The 19,666-nt window shown below is 44.9% G+C and overlaps 2 protein-coding genes, 1 long non-coding RNA gene and 1 pseudogene across 6 annotated transcripts; 1 reads left to right on the top strand and 3 right to left on the bottom strand.

The window, feature by feature from the left end:
- Positions 1–63: 63 nt before the first annotated feature.
- Positions 64–6,327, top strand: ydjc (YdjC chitooligosaccharide deacetylase homolog). Of its 3 annotated transcripts, none has more exons than XM_069688139.1 (6): positions 64–120; positions 1,296–1,469; positions 3,678–3,837; positions 4,386–4,485; positions 4,663–4,840; positions 5,273–6,327. In XM_069688139.1, the coding sequence occupies exons 2-6, from the start codon at positions 1,306–1,308 to the stop codon at positions 5,586–5,588; spliced, it is 918 nt and encodes a 305-aa protein (XP_069544240.1). In that variant the 5' UTR covers positions 64–120; positions 1,296–1,305; the 3' UTR covers positions 5,589–6,327. The 3 variants fall into 3 exon arrangements, with proteins under 3 accessions (XP_069544240.1, XP_069544239.1, XP_069544241.1); XM_069688138.1 differs by lacking the exon at positions 64–120 and adding an exon at positions 666–905; XM_069688140.1 differs by lacking the exon at positions 64–120 and adding an exon at positions 717–789.
- A 1,065-nt stretch (positions 6,328–7,392) lies between these two features.
- On the bottom strand, positions 7,393–17,612 carry ube2l3b (ubiquitin-conjugating enzyme E2L 3b). Its single transcript, XM_069688143.1, has 4 exons — positions 17,575–17,612; positions 11,005–11,100; positions 9,570–9,756; positions 7,393–8,544 (listed from the first exon to the last, which is right to left on the bottom strand). The coding sequence occupies exons 1-4, from the start codon at positions 17,599–17,601 to the stop codon at positions 8,390–8,392; spliced, it is 465 nt and encodes a 154-aa protein (XP_069544244.1). The 5' UTR covers positions 17,602–17,612; the 3' UTR covers positions 7,393–8,389.
- On the bottom strand, positions 14,932–15,943 carry LOC138614607 (uncharacterized). 2 transcript variants are annotated; one of them, XR_011310304.1, is made up of 4 exons: positions 15,842–15,943; positions 15,605–15,649; positions 14,988–15,520; positions 14,932–14,954 (listed from the first exon to the last, which is right to left on the bottom strand). It is a non-coding gene; the product is annotated as an uncharacterized lncRNA (long non-coding RNA). The 2 variants fall into 2 exon arrangements; XR_011310303.1 differs by lacking the exon at positions 15,842–15,943 and having other exon boundaries at positions 14,988–15,539; positions 15,632–15,682.
- Positions 17,613–17,664: 52 nt separating the features above from the next.
- LOC138614600 (U1 small nuclear ribonucleoprotein 70 kDa pseudogene) lies at positions 17,665–18,399 on the bottom strand (annotated as a pseudogene).
- Positions 18,400–19,666: the final 1,267 nt, after the last annotated feature.

Raw genomic sequence — 19,666 nt, forward strand, 5'->3', positions numbered from 1 at the left:
AGCAGCTTATCACGTTTCCGTGACGTGGAGCGTGGGGAAGACACACCTGTTCACCTGAGATCCACCGTCAGTGGAGCTGCTCCGATCAGACGGTGTCCTCGGAGACAGGTGGAGGTCTCGGTGAGTGTCCCGGTGAGCTGGAGCTGATGAAATATGAATGTTTTCACAGATTCATGTGTGTTACCGGGAGATGTACTGGAGCGTGGGTCGGTTACTGTGAGCAGCTGTTCAGAGCGCGTGAGAAGGATAGCGGTCCTCTTCATCTGCTGATAAACAGGATGGATCTGATGTGGAAACACGTCAGGCTGCTTTTATTCTACAGAAAATTCATCCCTAATGTACACTGTTCAGAACCAAACATGTTTCATTAATACACCGAGTTTATTACCGGTTAATAATCGGATTATCAAGGACAGGAGTGTGATGTAATAATCCCACATACACAGGAGATGATCAGACTAAAAGATAACTAGAAAGTTTTTGTTGTTTAATCTATTTTTAATTGACAATGTGAAAGAGCTCCGGGACTCTTATTTTGAAGGTGTTTGCACGTCTGGGGGACTCTTATTTTGAAGGGTTCCTTTCCGGCTGCCTGCCTCTTATTCTGAAGGTTTTCTTTCCGGCCGGGTGCGTCTTATTCTGAAGGTTTTCCCCCGCATGCTCCGCCCTGTTTCCTCCAGCAGGGGGCGTGGTTACAGTGAGTGCAGCTGCAGTCGGAAGTCCAGCTGATCTCCGTCTCCAGCGTGGTCTCGAGGCTCCGGACGGTCCCGGTGTGACGTCAGAGAAACGGTAGTTGAGCCGAAGTTTGAGTGGACGTGTTGGGTCGATGTTTCGGTGTGAGTCCGGGTCGAACTTGCCCGGTTCTGTCTACAGAGACACTGAGGAGCAGAGAGGACATTCAGCCGGCGAGTACAGCCTATTTGCATGTTGTTTGTTTGTCTGGTTTATTTTAACCGGAGACAGAGAGGACACTTTGTTTACTGTTGTTTGTTTGTCTGGTTTATTTAAACCTGAGACGGAGAGGACACTTTGTTTACTGTTGTTTGTTTGTCTGGTTTATTTAAACCGGAGACGGAGAGGACACTTTGTTTACTGTTGTTTGTTTGTCTGGTTTATTTAAACAGGAGACGGAGAGGACACTTTGTTTACTGTTGTTTGTTTGTCTGGTTTATTTAAACTGGAGACGGAGAGGACACTTTGTTTACTGTTGTTTGTTTGTCTGGTTTATTTAAACCGGAGACAGAGAGGACACTTTGTTTACTGTTGTTTGTTGTTTGTTTGTTTGTCCCCCACAGAGCTGCAGTGATGCCTCAGCCCAGGATGCTGCTGGTGGTGACGGGGGACGACTTCGGCTACTGTCCCCGGAGGAACCAGGGGATCGTAGACTGCTTCCTGGCCGGAGGAATATCCAACGTGTCTCTGCTGGTGAACGCCTTGGCTGCCAGGGAGGCCGCTCACATGGCTAAAAGGTAGAGAACATGTCGTCTCACCTGGATTAAAGGTAGAGAACATGTCGTCTCACCTGGATTAAAGGTAGAGAACATGTAGTCTCACCTGGATTAAAGGTAGAGAACATGTCGTCTCACCTGGATTAAAGGTAGAGAACATGTAGTCTCACCTGGATTAAAGGTAGAGAACATGTCGTCTCACCTGGATTAAAGGTAGAGAACATGTCGTCTCACCTGGGTTAAAGGTAGAGAACATGTCATCTCACCTGGATTAAAGGTAGAGAACATGTCGTCTCACCTGGATTAAAGGTAGAGAACATGTCGTCTCACCTGGATTAAAGGTAGAGAACATGTCGTCTCACCTGGATTAAAGGTAGAGAACATGTAGTCTCACCTGGATTAAAGGTAGAGAACATGTCGTCTCACCTGGGTTAAAGGTAGAGAACATGTCGTCTCACCTGGGTTAAAGGTAGAGAACATGTCGTCTCACCTGGATTAAAGGTAGCGAACATGTCGTCTCACCTGGATTAAAGGTGGAGAACATGTAGTCTCACCTGGATTAAAGGTGGAGAACATGTCGTCTCACCTGGATTAAAGGTGGAGAACATGTAGTCTCACCTGGATTAAAGGTGGAGAACATGTCGTCTCACCTGGATTAAAGGTGGAGAACATGTAGTCTCACCTGGATTAAAGGTGGAGAACATGTAGTCTCACCTGGATTAAAGGTGGAGAACATGTCGTCTCACCTGGCTAAAAGGTGGAGAACATGTAGTCTCACCTGGATTAAAGGTAGAGAACATGTAGTCTCACCTGGCTAAAAGGTGGAGAACATGTAGTCTCACCTGGATTAAAGGTAGAGAACATGTCGTGTCACCTGGTAGCTGCTGATATGAATTAATAGGCAATAATTTCCATGAGTTGTGATCCGAGTGAAGGTTTGATCCTCATTCAACCATCTGAGATGTTCTGAGCACAATTCAACCTTTGAAATCAGTTTCAAATCATATCTTTGAGTCTCGGTTGTTCATCACTGAGTTGTCGTCCAGACTGTCTTCGGACAGTCACGTGTTTTTTTTCCTGTGTGCACTTCCTGCCATGAAGCAGCCATTATTTTATTTCTCGCTAAAGGTGCTTGTGGTGGCGGGGTGTGGTTAGCTCAGCTGCAGGGGTAGAGAGTGGGAGGAGTGGTTCAGGGAACGGTGCCGGGCAGGTGTAATGAGCACAGCTGAGCTGGAGGTGGACTGATGAGCTCTCCTCTATAGAGGGAGCAGGGAGAAGGAGGCTGAAAAGAAAACAGTTGCACGGAGACATCGGTGTATAGACCGGGCAAATAAAAGCATTTTACACCCGAACGTACGACTGAGCGTGTCGTCTGTGTCCAGGAGAGACCCCGGTAGCACCAACCTTGCTACAGTGCTGAAGCTCAGAACCTAAAGAACACGTTTTATCTGATCAATGTTCTATAACCCCGTTTCCAAAAAAAAGCTCAGATGCTGTGGAAGATGCAAATAAAAACAAAATGCAAATTATGCAAGACAACACATCAAATGTTGAAACTGGTCAATATGATTGCTTTATGAAAAATATCTGCTGTGGAAATCACTGCATGGGCTCAGGAACAGTAGTAGAAGAGTCAGTTGATAAACTGGCCTCCTGCTGTCCAGACCTGTCAATCATTGAAAACATCTGGAGCATCAGGACATGAACAATACAACAAAGGAGACCCTGAACTGTTGAGCAGCTGAAATCCTCCATCAGTCCAGAATGGGACCACATTTCACTTTCTAAACTCCAGAAACTGGTCTCCTCAGTTCCCAAAGGTTTCCAGAGTGTTGTTAAAAGAAGAGGTGATGCAGCTCAGTGGTGAACATGATCCTGGAACAACTTACAGAGACGTGTTGCTGACATCAGATTCACAATGAGAAGATAATTTTATAAAACAATAAAACTTCTCAGTTTCAACATTTGATACGTTGTTTATGGTCTGTTTTATATTAAATAGACTTAAATATGAGCTTACGGGATTTAAATATCACATTCAGTTTTTATTTACATTATACACGCCGTCCAAACTGAGTTGTTCATTCATTTTCTTTTTAAAAGCTTCTCACCTTCAACACTGAAGACTTTAAGCAGATTTGCTTGTTAAATAACTGAGTTATTAAAGTAAGAAGCTTAAAACATGTTCAGCCAGCATCACATCATGTGACCAAAGTCTCTCTGTTTCAGACACAACATCCCCATCGGTCTCCATGCCAACCTGTCAGAGGGCATTCCGGTGAGCCCGAGCCTCCGTCAGGCCTCCACCCTCGTCAACCAGCAGGGTTTCTTCCTTGGGAAGATGGGCTTCCGTCAGGCCTTGGAGAGAAGCCAGCTGTGCATGAAGCAGGTACACCACAACACCTGCACTAGCACTAATCCAGGTACTGATCCAGGTACAAAGTTACTGATCCAGGTACTGATCCAGGTACTGATCCAGGTACTCAGGTACTGATCCAGGTACTCGGGTACTGATCCAGGTACCATCATGAACACAGAAAATATATAAAAGTAAAGCTATGATATGATGGCCAGCTGGAAGGTCTGCATCTGCAGGAGGGCAGGAGAGGTAAGAGGACAGTCAGGAGAGACAGGGGCGGGGCCAGAGGAGAGAGGGGCGGGGCCAGAAGAGAGCTTCTTTGTGCAGAGACATGGAAATGATGTATATTCAAACACAGTCTGCCCTGTGTGCTGCACTCATAAAGAAAGCAGCAGTTACAGAGAAAGGTTGAACTGAGGGAGGGAGGTGGAGGAGGATCAGGAGGAGAGGCAGGAGGAGGCAGAGAGGAGGAGAAGCAGGAGGAGGAAGAGGACGAGGAGGAGCTCATGTTTGTGTTGAGTCACATGATCAGAGCTGAAGCTGGAGACTGTCAGTGATGTAACAGGTGTTCTCCTCAGGTGGAGCTGGAGCTCAGAGCTCAGGTGAGGCGGTTCACCGAGCTGACAGGTCACCTGCCTCAACACATGGACGGACACCAGCACGTCCACGTCCTGCCAGGTGATCCTCTTTAAAACAGTCTTCGTCATCATCATCATCACATCTACTGACCATCATCATCATCCTCATCATCACATCTCTCACACACTGTGTGTGTGTGTGTGTGTGTGTGTGTGTGTGTGTGTGTGTGTGTGTGTGTGTGTGTGTGTGTGTGTGTGTGTGTGTGTGTGTGTGCAGAGGTGCGTGAGGTGTTTGCCCAGGTGCTGTCTGACCTGAGGATCCGGTACACGCGTGTCCCGGTAGAACACGGGTTACTCAGCTGTTCCTGGCTGCCTGAACACCTGCAGACCTTCTACACACAGGTGGAGAAGGACGCTGTGGACGCCATACCTGTCTTCAGACGCCATGGGATCAGGTGAGTCTGAAAGTAGAGGAGGAGGAGGAGGAGGTGACTGTGTGTCCTCAGAGGAAGAGTGTTCATTAACAACATTGACAGGTGAAGACAATAACATTGATGACCTGGTTACCATGGCACCTGTTAGTGGGCGGGGTTTATCACGCAACACGTGAGCACTCATTTCCTCAAGGTGATGAGTTTGAACCAATCAGCAACCATCAGTGATGTCATCAACCATCAGTGATGTCATCATCCATCAGTGATGTCATCGTTGGTTTGTGAATGTTATGAATCCTCCAGTTCAGATTCTGTCCGTCACCATCTTTGTTAGTTCGGAGCGGTTTGGAGCAGGAAGTGACCATATTTGGATGAGCTGGGGGAATGAAGGACTGACTTTAGCTAACAACATCGAGATCATTAGTTACCTCGGTAACCTTCTCCCGTCCACAGGTTGCCGGACGTATACCTGGGACTGACCACCGTGGGCCAGAACATGTCCGTCCCCAGCCTGCAGAGGGCCCTCCGCCTGGCCTTGTCCCCCGGCCCCTCCTCCAGCAGCGGGTCGGGCTCCAACCGGCCGGTGACAGCCGAGCTGATGGTCCACCCGGGGTACCCCAGCACTCAGGAGGGAGGCTGTGGAGAGGGACCAGACGACTTCTCCCGGTCCACCGACAGACAGCACGAGCTGAGCGTGCTCACGGACCCGGCGGTACTGACCCTCTACAGCCAGGAGAGGGTGCAGCTGTGTGCCTTCAAAGACCTCTGACCTCTGACTAACCTGTTTAGACTGTGATATCTAACGTCCCGGTTCCCTCTGACATTAGTTCTGACCCACAGTAACTAACAGGAAGTGATGCGGGTCGGTCCAGATGACATTTATTTAATGGTTCGGTTCTGAACCGACATTAAAACCCGTCCGGCTCATCGTCTTTCTTCTTCAGTGGTACCGGAGTGGAGGGGAAGTCCTGTGGGGGACACACTGCCACCGTCCTCAGGTCACATGGGAGTCTTTGACCCACCTGGACATCCTGTGAGTCAGAACCTCAGGACCAGATCAGTCGTGGTGTCATAGACCTCCTGTGTTCAGGACCATCCTCCAGGTGGACCGCTGATCCGGTCCGGTTGTCTCTTCTTTGTTTTGGTCCAAAACGGTCCAGTTTGAGTCACCACAGGTTTTAGTTTTAGTCCTTCTTCGACATGTGACCTCAAGATGTTAACACCCCCACCCTGACTCTGCCCCCCCACTCAGGGAGACCTGAGGAAAACCTCAATAAAATCAAGTCCTGTGTGTGCGTGTGTACAACTCGGGTGTCACAGATGTGTTTATGATGTCACCCTGCCGTCCTGGGACACGCCCATCTGTCAGTTGATTGGCCACTCTGCTCAGGACTCTGAAAACTGGCCAATCAGACGACAGGGCTGATGAGCATCATAGGTCCTCTTTAATGAACTGCTTTTCCCATCAGCTCGAGGGAGTGACAGGTGAACATCTAAACTTTATTAAAACTATTTAAACTTTATTTTAAATAAACTATGAAGGAACTGTTGTACTGAGTCACAGAAGCTGGACAGGAAGTGACATCAGTCCTCAGCCTCTTTACATTTCCTGAGTGATGTGACCAACTTAATTCATCCAGTGTATCCTAGCTGTAACCGTAGCAACAAATTGACCTGCTGCAGTCTCTGATGTTTCCAGGGTTTTTATGATTCCTCTCCCTGACAGCAGGTTTAAAGTCTACATGTTGTCTGATCAGCTGACCTGCTGTCAGTTATGACATCACACGATGACATCAGTCCCTCCAGGAAATCATGATGTTGTGATGCAACAATTAACTGAACTTTACACAGGAAGTTTTTCTACCTTTGATGGTTCTTTAAGTTCAGGAAATGATATTTCTGTGATGAGCAGTTTATAATCAGAGGAACAGGTGACGTGACGTTTCTTTATTAAGAAGCAGAATAAATCAGCAGCTGTAAAATAATTATTCTTAAACTCAGACTGAATCTCCTGTTTGAGAAGCTGCTGATCTCAACGATCACCAAGAGTCCTGGAGGGACTGAAGACAGGAGAGGAGGTCCCAGCCGAGGTTCTCCCTCTGATTGTAAGTGTGTGATGACTGCTGATGAAGAAACTCTTCATCCTCTTAGTCTTCCTCCCTGAGCCGGACAGCTGATCTCCTCAGGAGCTCTCTGAACATCTTTTATCTTTACGAGGATCTACTCTCAACTTTAAGGGGAAATTCTGAGAAAACGTCACAATTATAAGAATTTTATTCAAATTGAATCACTCGGAGGAAGTTTTAGTCCGAAGAGTCTCTGAATACGACCCCCAGCTGTTTGTCCAGATGTTAGCAGGAGTGTCCAGGTGTTCATGTGGGGCTGCTCTCATGTTCTGCTTCTGCAGGTTCTGTTCATTATTGTGTGGGTTTGGTATCAGTGATCGTCGTGAGTGCACGTCTTCAGAGAGGATGCAGCACATCAGATTCTCAGCACCAGGACCAGGACCAGCAGGACGTTTAAATCATGACAGGTTGGCCTAGCGAGCACAAATCAAAGATCCAGTCCCAGCAGACAGTGAGGCCAAATGGTCAGCCATCTTTATTATGAAAGAATATTGGGTCAGATATCAGAGAGCTGTTACATGGGGGTGTTTGGCCGCTGCAGTCCCGTCCATGTCCTGACCCGTCCCGGGACAGCCAGCCCTCTCCCAGCTGACTGCAAGGTGCTTGTTTGTAGGACCGCCTGCAGGAGCCCAGCCGAGTCCTCCAGCTTCTCCTCCCCCCTCCCGTCGGGTCCGGTCCCGTTCGGCTGGAGCGGTGCTCAGTGTGGTGGGGGGTCTGGTTCTAATGTGGTGGGGTGGGGCAGCAGGAGGGGGGTGGGGCAGGAGGGGGGGGGCATGCATGGAAGATTCAAATCTAACATCCTTCACACTCTCCCACCAGTTTCATACATCAAGTATCAATCAAAGGAATTATGGAGAAATAATAACAATGAAGTCATGAGTCATGCAGGTGGTGTGTGTGTTAGGGTGGTGATGATAATGAAGGTGGTGGGAGTGTTTGGACACTTTGACACTCAGCAGCATTGTGTGTGTGTGTGTGTGTGTGTGTCCTAGAGCTGCTCTGAGATGAAACCTGACGGTCTCAGTGAGATCTGGTGAAAACGAGGCCGACATCACTTCACTCAGCAGTGCTGCTTTACATGTTCACTAAGAAAGAGTAGAAAGTGGTCTGGAGACTGATGGCTGAGAAGGGGAGGGGGAGCAGGAGGAGGAGTAGGGGTGGAAGGATCAGGAGGAGGTGGGGAGAGGAAGCTGTCTGATCCACAGAGAGTCCTGGATGGAGAGATGAGGCTGCCTCACATCAGCTGGGCGGCTCCAGGGCTGCAGGGTGTGTGTGTGTGTGTGTGTGTGTGTGTGTGTGTGTGTGTGTGTGTGTGTGTGTGTGTGTGTGTGTGTGTGTGTGTGTGTGTGTGTGAGAGAAGAGGGGGAGGGAGGGTAATCAGTGTTTGGTCAGACAGGTGAGACAGGAGGAGGGGGAGAGAGAGGGCTACGTGCTCGTCAGCTGATCAGTCCATTGGCCGCTTCTCTCCGTGTTTCTTTGTAAACTCTTCTGCGTTCTTCAAGAACTTTTTTCGGTCCTTTGAGTATTCTTCTGCTAGATCCGCCCTCAGAGGGTGTTCAGGCTGGGGGTCGTTCACCAGCGCTATCAGGGACTGGATCACTGCAGGACACAGGGTAGACACATCTGTTAGAGGGGCGGGGCTTAGGGAGGGATGACCACCCACCCTCACTCACTCACTCACACTCTCACACTCACTCACTCACACACACTCACTCACACACCTCCCCTGTAGGGCGCCCGAACACAACACCAACTTCATCACTTACAATATCGATGTCTACAAACGTATCAAAGCCGAACTCATCAATACTCCAGTTAAGCTGATCAATATCATCAGTTTAACTGGAGTATTATTTATCATTAATATTAACCTACAACTCATGATATTAATATTATGTAGTGAACTGACGTGGAATAATGACCGGTAAAAAAACATCCGGTAAAAAACATCCGGCAAAAAACATCTGGTAAAAAACATTGGTAAAAAACATCTGGTAAAAAACATCTGGTAAAAAACATCTGGTAAAAAGCATTGGTAAAAAACATCTGGTAAAAAACCTCTAGTAAAAAACATCCGGCAAAAAACATCTGGTAAAAAACATCCGGCAAAAAACATCTGGTAAAAAACATTGGTAAAAAACATCCGGCAAAAAACATCTGGTAAAAAACATTGGTAAAAAACATCTGGTAAAAAACATCTAGTAAAAAACATCTGGTAAAACACATCTGGTAAAAAACATCCGGCAAAAAACATCTGGTAAAAAATATCTGGTAAAAAACATCTGGTAAAAAACATTGGTAAAAAACATCCGGCAAAAAACATCTGGTAAAAAACATTGGTAAAAAACATCCGGCAAAAACCATCTGGTAAAAAACATCCGGCAAAAACCATCTGGTAAAAAACATCCGGCAAAAAACATCCGGTAAAAAACATGATTATAAACATGTTAAATCAACAGACGGTCTGTTACAGCTGGACGTGTTTAAAACTAATTCAACACCTCATGACCATATTAGGAACACATTCCCCAGAAACCCTGTCTTTGGAAACAAAGAGGAGGAACATGTGTACATTTGACGCTGTGAGCCACATGCAGACGTCATGTGACAGAAGCCACACCCACCTTGGTCAGTTTTGGTGGCAGGCTTCCAGTTCTCTGCGCTGATGACGGGCAGACACACCTGGCCCTTCTCATCAATGTTGGGGTGGTAGATCTTCGTCTTGAAGGTGATCTTCGGAGGCTTGAAGGGGTACTCGGTGGGGAAGATGATCTCGATCCTGAACGCACCTTTGTCATAAGGAGGGTTGTCCTGAAACACAGAGCACAGGTGAGTAGAGGACAGTAGTGTCCTGATCCAGATCACTGGACCTCTGAATCTGAACATCTTCACAAATACATGCAGATGAAACCGTGAGAAACAACCAGAGGATTCTTATTAAATGTCCAACGTTACTGAACTAATATAGTGAAATATTATTGATACCAAATGAAGGAGACAGGAACAGGAACCTTCTGATGGTTGGACCATGAGACAGGTTCAAACTCTCTGCTCAATGTTCACACAGAAGATTTCAGCTTCTTCTCTGTTAGCAGAGGGATGATGGAGGTCAGAGCTTCTCCAGTAGGATGACGGAGGTCAGAGCTTCTCCACAGGGATGACGGAGGTCAGAGCTTCTTCAGTACGATGATGGAGGTCAGAGCTTCTCCAGTAGGATGATGGAGGTCAGAGCTTCTCCAGTAGGATGATGGAGGTCAGAGCTCCAGCAGGATGATGGAGGTCAGAGCTTCTCCAGTAGGATGATGGAGGTCAGAGCTTCTCCAGTAGGATGATGGAGGTCAGAGCTTCTCCAGTAGGATGATGGAGGTCAGAGCTTCTCCAGTAGGATGATGAGCTTCTCCAGTAGGATGATGGAGGTCAGAGCTTCTCCAGTAGGATGATGGAGGTCAGAGCTTCTCCAGTAGGATGATGGAGGTCAGAGCTTCTCCAGTAGGATGATGGAGGTCAGAGCTTCTCCAGTAGGATGATGAGCTTCTCCAGTAGGATGATGGAGGTCAGAGCTTCTCCAGTAGGATGATGAGCTTCTCCAGTAGGATGATGGAGGTCAGAGCTCCAGTAGGATGATGGAGGTCAGAGCTCCAGTAGTGGTATCCTCATTGTTTTAGTGGACCGGGCTGAACCCAGCAGGACAGACGTCTCCAGGTCAGCCTCACAGGCTTCTGTCTCTGAGTGTCTTCTTCCGTCTCCGAGTGTCTTCTTCCGTCTCCGTGTTCCACTTCCTGGAAGCATCTCAACAGTTTCTGTGACTCCTTGAAAACTGACGTCAGGATCTCTGCCAACCTTTGACCTGTCATGTTTTCTGATCTTCAGAAGGATGTCTGTAACTGTGTCCAGCATACATTTGTTTTTTTTTTTGTGATTTTAGTTGAATGTATTTTGTTATTGTTCAATAACTTTGGACATGTCATGATTGGATGTGATTGATGTAATAATATGTATTCTAATATATTGTGTAGTTGTGGTGTAGAGTTGAGGGATGTTAACAGAGGCTCCACCCACCGGCACGATGAGCCCTTGCCATGACAATAGGTTTGATTCCTCAACTTGAATGTTTCTGAAGTTTTTCATTCCAGACCTGCGAATCTCTTCGAGTTCCTGACAGGAAAATATCAAAGATGTTACAAAGGTGAGAACACAGAGGGAAGTCATGAAGACACTGAAGAACAACCAGGTCAGTACAGCTGGTTCACAGCATCACCAGGTGAGCAGTCTCTAGTATGTAGTGTGTGTCATATCAAATCTCATATCATATCGCACATATCATATCATGAGATGATATACGAGATATCATCTCATATCATATTTCATGAGATATGATATACGAGATATGCCATGAAATATGATATCCCATGAGATATCATCATATCTCACATCATATGACATCTCACCGTGTCTCATGAGATATAATGTGCAAGATATGATATATCATATCTCGAGATATCATATCTCATATCATATAATATGTATCGTATCATATAATATAGCGTATTGTATCATGTATATCGTATCATATATATATATATATATATATATATATATATATATATACACATCATATCATATATCGTATCATATCATATATCATGTCACATCATATATATCGTTATCATATATCGTATCGTATATATATATATATATATATATATATCGTATCATATATCGTATCATATATCATATCGTATCATATATTGTATCGTATCATATATCGTATCATATATATCATGTCACATCATATATATCGTTATCATATATTGTATCGTTAATCATATCGTAACGTATCATATATCTTATAAATATCGTATCGTAGCGTATCACATATCGTATCATATCATATATAGTATCGTATCATATATTGTATCATATCATAGATCGCATCGTAATATATATCGTATCGTATATCTTATCATATATCTTATCATATCATGTATCATTTCATATATCGTATCGTATACCATATATTGTATCGTATCATATATATCATATCGTATCGTACATCGCATCATATATCGGATCGTACATCGTATCATATATTGTATCGTACATCGTATCATATATCGTATCGTACATCGTATCATATATCGGATCGTACATCGTATCATATATTGTATCATACATCGTATCATATATCGTATCGTACATCATATCGTAAATCGTATCATACATTGCATCGTATATCGTATCATATATCGTATTGCATATCGTATCATACATCGTATCGCATCATATATTGTATCACATATCGTATTGTATCATATATCGCATCATATACCGTATCGTATCATATATCGCACCGTATATCGTATCGTACTATATATCGTATTGTATCATACATCGTATAGTATCATATATCGTATCGTAACATATATCGCATCATATATTGTATCGTATCGGATATCGTGTCATATAGCGTATCATATATCGGATCGTATCATATATCGTATCATACATCGTATCGTATCATATAGTATCGTATTGCATATCGTATCATACATTGTATCGTATCATATATCGTATCATACATCGTATCGTATCATATAGTATCGTATATCGTATCATACATCGTATCGTATCATATATCGTATCATATCATATATCGTATCATACATCGTATCGTATCGTATCATTTATCGCATCATACATCGTATCGTATCATTTATCGCATCATATATCGTATCGTATTATATATTGTATCGTATAGAATCATATATCGCATCATATATCGTATCGTATTATATATCGTATCGTATATCGCATTATATATCGTATCATATATCATATCGTATTATATATTGTATCGTATCATATCATATATCATGTCACATCATATATATCGTTATCATATATCTTATATATATCGTATCGTAGCGTATCACATATCGTATCATATCATATATTGTATCATATATAGTATCATATCATATATTGTATCATATCATAGATCGTATCGTAATATATATCGTATCGTATATCTTATCATATATCTTATCATATCATGTATCGTTTCATCTATCGTATACCATATATTGTATTGTATCATATCATATATTGTATCATATCATATAGATCATATCGTATCATACATCGTAACATATATCAGATCGTACATCGTATCATATATCGTATCGTGCACCATATCATAAATCGTATCATATACCGTATCATACATTGCATCGTATATCGTATCATATATCGTATCATATATCGTATCATACATCGTATCGCATCATATATCGTATCGTATATCGTATCATACATCGTATCGCATCATATATCGTATCGTATTATATATCGTATCGTACCATATATTATATCGTACTATATATCATATTGTATATTGTATCATATATCGCACCATATATCATAACGTACTATATATCGTATTGTATATCGTATCGTATATCGTATCATGTATCGTATCATATATCGCACCATATATCATATCATACCATATATCATATTGTATATCGTATCATATATCGCACCATATATCATAGCGTACTATATATCATATTGTATATCGTATCGTATATCGTATCGTATATCGTATCATATATCGCACCATATATAATATCGTACTATATATATATATCGTATTGTATATCGTATCGTATATCGTATCATATATCGCATCATATATCGTATCATATATCGTATTGTATAACGTATCGTATATCATATCATACATCGTATATCGCATCATATATAGTATAGTATCATATATCGTATCGTATAACGTATCGTATCATATATCGCATCATATATCGTATCGTATTATATATCGTATCGTATATCTTATCGTATCATATATCGCATCATATATCGTATCATACATCGTATCGTATCATATATCGTATCATATATCGCATCGTATCATATATTGTATCATCATATACCGTATCATACATCGTATAGTATCATATATCGCATCGTATCATATATTGTATCATCATATACCGTATCATACATCGTATAGTATCATATACCGTATCATACATCGTATAGTATCATATATCGCATCATACATCGTATCGTATCATATATCGTATCGTACATCGTATAGTATCGTATATCGTATCATACATTGTATCGTATATCGTATCATACATCGTATCGTATCATATATCGCATCGTATATTGTATAGTATCATATACCGTATCATACATCGTATCGTATATCGTATCATACAGCGTATCATATATCGTATCGTATATCGTATCATATATTGTATCACATATCGTATATCGCATTGTATATCGTATCATATATCGCATCGTATATCGTATCATATATTGTATCGTATATTGTATCATATATTGTATCGCATATTGTATCATATATATCGTACATCATATCATATATTGTATCGTATATAGTATCATATATATCGTACATCGTATCATATATTGTATCGTATATTGTATCATATATTGTATCGTATATCGTATCATATATCATATCGTACATCGTATCATATATTGTATCCCATATTGTATCGTATATCGTATCATATATCATATCGTATATTGTATCGTATATTGTATCATATATTGTATCGTATATCGTATCATATATCATATCGTACATCGTATCATATATTGTATCGTATATCGTATCATATATCATATCGTACATCGTATCATATATTGTATCGCATATCGTATCATATATCATATCCTACATCATATCATATATCGTATCATATATCGTATCATATATCTACACCGTCCACACATCCTACACCGTCCACACGTCCAACAGCATCCACACGTCCTACAGATTCCTCATGTCCTACACAGTCCTAACGTCCTACAGATTCCTCATGTCCTACACCGCCCACACGTCCTACAACGTCCTCACGTCCTACACCGTCCTCACGTCCTACAGATTCCTCATGTCCTACACCGTCCTCACGTCCAACAGCGTCCACATGTCCTAGATTCCTCATGTCCTGCACCGCCCACATGTCCTACACCGTGCTCACGTCCTACAGATTCATGTCCTACACCATCCTCACGTCCTACAGCGTCCACACGTCCTAGATTCCTCATGTCCTACACCATCCACATGTCCTACACCGTGCTCACGTCCTACAGATTCCTCATGTCCTACACCGTCCACACATCCTACACCGTCCACACGTCCATCAGCATCCACACGTCCTACAGATTCCTCATGTCCTACACCGTCCACACGTCCTACACCGTGCTCACGTCCTACTGCGTCGTCACGTCCTACGGCGTCCTCACGTCCTATACCATGCTCACGTCCTACACCGTCCACACATCCTACACCGTCCTCACGTCCTACAGATTCCTCATGTCCTACACCGTCCTCACGTCCTACAGCGTCCACACGTCCTAGATTCCTCATGTCCTACACTGTCCACATGTCCTACACCGTGCTCACGTCCTACAGATTCCTCATGTCCTACACCGTCCACACGTCCAACAGCATCCACACGTCCTACAGATTCCTCATGTCCTACACTGTCCACACGTCCTACAGCTTCCTACACTGTCCACATGTCCTACAGCTTCCTACACCGTCCACACGTCCACCAGCTTCCTACACCGTCCACACGTCCAACAGCATCCACACGTCCTACAGATTCCTCATGTCCTACACTGTCCACACGTCCTACAGCTTCCTACACTGTCCACATGTCCTACAGCTTCCTACACCGTCCACACGTCCACCAGCTTCCTACACTGTCCACACGTCCACCAGCTTCCTACACTGTCCACACGTCCACCAGCTTCCTACACTGTCCACATGTCATACACCGTGCTCACGTCCTACAGCGTCCTCACGTCCTAGATTCCTCATGTCCTACACCGTCCACACGTCCTACAGATTCCTCATGTCCTACACCGTCCATACGTCCTACGGCGTTATCATGTCCTACACCGTGCTGACGTCCTGCAGCGTCCTCATGTCCTACAGATTTCTCATGTCCTACACTGTCCACACGTCCTACAGCTTCCTACACTGTCCACACGTCCTACAGCTTCCTACACTGTCCACACGTCCACCAGCTTCCTACACTGTCCACACGTCCACCAGCTTCCTACACTGTCCACATGTCCTACACCGTGCTCACGTCCTACAGCGTCCTCACGTCCTAGATTCCTCATGTCCTACACCGTCCACACGTCCTACAGATTCCTCATGTCTTACACCGTCCACACGTCCTACGGCGTTATCATGTCCTACACCGTGCTGACGTCCTACAGCGTCCTCATGTCCTACAGATTTCTCATGTCCTACACTGTCCACACGTCCTACAGCTTCCTACACTGTCCACACGTCCTACAGCTTCCTACACTGTCCACATGTCCTACAGCTTCCTACACTGTCCACATGTCCTACAGCTTCCTACACCGTCCACACGTCCACCAGCTTCCTACACTGTCCACACGTCCACCAGCTTCTTACACTGTCCACATGTCCTACACCGTGCTCACGTCCTACAGCGTCCTCATGTCCTACAGATTTCTCATGTCCTACACTGTCCACACGTCCTACAGCTTCCTACACTGTCCACACGTCCACCAGCTTCCTACACTGTCCACATGTCCTACACCGTGCTCACGTCCTACAGCGTCCTCACGTCCTACAGATTCCTCATGTTCTACACCGTCCACACGTCCTACGGCGTTATCATGTCCTACACCGTGCTCACGTCCTACAGCGTCCTCATGTCCTACAGATTTCTCATGTCCTACACTGTCCACATGTCCTACAGCGTCCTCATGTCCTCGTGTTGAAGAGAAGCTGGTTAATAAATACCGAGTCTGTTTATGAGCCAACGGTCTGAGGACGGCAGCTTGTCTCTGGACCGATTGTCCCCCGGTGTCTTCAGTGTGGACGGTCTGGTTGAACGTCGGTAAAATAACCCCTAACGGTGACCGGGTGGAGGGACGGAGCCGCCGGCGGAGGTTTCAGCTTTACTGTTTACATCACTGTCGGACCGTGAGCTCCGACACCTGGCTAACCGGAGACCAACCGGGGAGCTAACCGGAGACCAACCGGGGAGCTAACCGGAGACCAACCGGGGAGCTAACCGGGGACCAACCGGGGAGCTAACCGGGGACCAACCGGGGAGCTAACCGGGGAGCTAACCGGGGACCAACCGGGGAGCTAACCGGGGAGCTAACCGGGAGCTGCTAGCCGACACGCAGCTTCGAGTAGCAGGTTAGCAGGTTAGCTCCGCCTCGTTAGCTCGCGGGGTGTCGGTCCGACACCGGCCGCACCGACACCCACTCCCTCCGCCACATGACCCCCGGCTGTCTGACGTCCACTGTCGGCTACTAATGCGGCCTCGGCTCCCCGGCGGTCCTCGGAGGCTCCCCCCGGACCCTCTGGCCTGATCCGCCGGTGCTCAGCTGCCTAACGGCGGTGACCTCCCGTTTTCATGGAGTCTACCGATAAACACGGGCACCGACTGCGTCTTCACATGACGACGTCATCCCAAAGGAGCTTAAGCACCGACCGAATACGTCCGCGGGCCGCTGATGCGTCTTTACACGGTACAAACAACCGGAAAATAACGGGACCGGGAGATTTACCTTGGCCAGCCTCCTGCTCGCCGCCATCTTGAAACTACTGTGTGTTCCCAGAATACACCGCGCGGGGGATATGGGCCTGGTCGTTTTGGATCAGGTCAGCTGGTCTCTGTCCGGGTCTCTGTCCGGGTCTCTATCCCGGTCTCTGTCCCGGTCTCTGCCCCGGTCTCTGTCCCGGTCTATGTCCCGGTCTCTGTCCCTGTCCCGGTCTATGTCCCTGTCTCTGCCCCGGTCTCTGTCCCGGTCTATGTCCCTGTCTCTGCCCCGGTCTATGTCCCGGTCTATGTCCCGGTCTCTGTCCCTATCCCGGTCTCTGTCCCGGTCTATGTCCCTGTCTCTGCCCCGGTCTCTGTCCCGGTCTCTGTCCCGGTCTCTGTCCCTGTCTCTGCCCCGGTCTCTGTCCCGGTCTATGTCCCGGTCTCTGTCCCGGTCTATGTCCCGGTCTCTGTCTCAGTCTCTGCCCTGGTCTCTGTCCCGGTCTATGTCCCGGTCTCTGTCCCTATCCCGGTCTCTGTCCCGGTCTATGTCCCTGTCTCTGCCCCGGTCTCTGTCCCGGTCTATGTCCCGGTCTATGTCCCTGTCTCTGCCCCGGTCTCTGTCCCGGTCTCTGTCCCTATCCCGGTCTCTGTCCCGGTCTATGTCCCTGTCTCTGCCCCGGTCTATGTCCCGGTCTCTGCCCCGGTCTATGTCCCAGTCTCTGTCCCGGTCTATGTCCCGGTCTCTGCCCCGGTCTCTGTCCCGGTCTATGTCCCGGTCTATGTCCCAGTCTCTGTCCCGGTCTATGTCCCGGTCTCTGTCCCGATCCACAACATCGAGCTGTGGGTTCATATTTTGAATAGGACACGTTGTGGATTTATAAATCGGACTTAATTACTTCATTACTTTAAGGGTTAAAAAACGTATTTTGCTATTTAAAACCAAAATGAGATTGTTTCCACTGTTGATCAATGTTTGTTGGACTTTAAATGAGAAGTGGTAAAGATGGTTGACACACTAAAATAAATGTATAAGAAGGTACAAAACATACTGAAGGAGAGACAAATAAGAAAAATGGAACACAATGAATAAAAACCTGAGAACCCAAAACTACCCGAGTCCTCAACAGAGTATTAATATTTATTATAATAATAACAACAATGAGTTCATCTGCAAAAGTCTCTTGGACGAGACAGTTTATTCAGTTGAATTTCTAAATATATATATCATATATTCTATATATATATATATATATGCCCACTGTAATAAGACAATAAGACTGTACAATAACTCAACTCTGGCAAAATCCATCACAGTACAATAACACTGTTGACTGTGTTTCTGGTTGTTTGTATATAATATATATAGATATATAATGTACTGTATATACTGTGCATTTTATATTTTATATTTTTTTACTGCTATTTTATTGCTTTTCTATTATTGTATTGTATTCTATTATTTTATTCTATTATTTCTATTGTTATCTTATTTCTTCTGTATGGTGCTGTAGCAAAAAAAAATTCCCCTCGGGGATTAATAAAGTAAATACCTACCTACCATATATATATATTTAAAAAAGTTCAAACCCCACAATAACACAGAACACGTGAGGAACATGTTAATAAATCACATGACTTTCACCCAGCAGTCATTTCCATTGGATGCAGGAAGGTTTTAAAATATGTGAATTAATATCAGTTATGAAGTGAACCTGAATAAACGCTCCCTGTTTCTGACCAACTTCTTGTTTAAGTGCAGATCAAAGCTGTCCCACATGAACGTGGTGAGGTAATAATGCTGGGACCAGTTTGTCCATGTCCATGGAGAGGATGAGCAGACCATCACGTGACCCCTGCTCGACCTTCAGGTCATGGATTTTCTCATTATATTATTGCAACTAAACATGATGCAAAAAAATTTGACAAATTAGACCTGCAGACAACAGGAGAAACACATATTCATATCTTTATCAAATCAAAAAGAGAAAACCCAAACAGCACCGTGAAAACCTCTCCGCTCGCTGCGGACTCATGACGTCACTCAAACAGACGCGAGGATGTCGGCTTGTTTCAGCAGCAGCCATCTTTAATCACTCCTTTAGATCCGGGTCTTTTTG

This window comes from Brachyistius frenatus, unplaced genomic scaffold, assembly GCF_029030835.1.
Source record: "Brachyistius frenatus isolate BFR_SWC_R1_liver_20210118 unplaced genomic scaffold, ASM2903083v1 Contig_532, whole genome shotgun sequence".
NCBI classification, from domain to species: Eukaryota; Metazoa; Chordata; class Actinopteri; family Embiotocidae; genus Brachyistius; species Brachyistius frenatus.

What these genes read in the sequence shown, in the direction of transcription:
- ydjc (XM_069688139.1), top strand. Translation starts at nt 1,306, where the DNA reads ATGCCTCAGCCCAGGATGCTGCTGGTGGTGACGGGGGACGACTTCGGC. An exon ending in GCCAGCTGTGCATGAAGCAG is followed by an intron (nt 3,838 to 4,385) that starts GTACACCACAAC and finishes TGTTCTCCTCAG; the next exon opens with GTGGAGCTGGAGCTCAGAGC. An exon ending in GCACGTCCACGTCCTGCCAG is followed by an intron (nt 4,486 to 4,662) that starts GTGATCCTCTTT and finishes GTGTGTGTGCAG; the next exon opens with AGGTGCGTGAGGTGTTTGCC.
- ube2l3b (XM_069688143.1), bottom strand. Translation starts at nt 17,601, where the DNA reads ATGGCGGCGAGCAGGAGGCTGGCCAAG. An exon ending in CGAGCAGGAGGCTGGCCAAG is followed by an intron (nt 11,101 to 17,574) that starts GTAAATCTCCCG and finishes TTTTCCTGTCAG; the next exon opens with GAACTCGAAGAGATTCGCAG. An exon ending in GGCAAGGGCTCATCGTGCCG is followed by an intron (nt 9,757 to 11,004) that starts GTGGGTGGAGCC and finishes TCTGTGTTTCAG; the next exon opens with GACAACCCTCCTTATGACAA.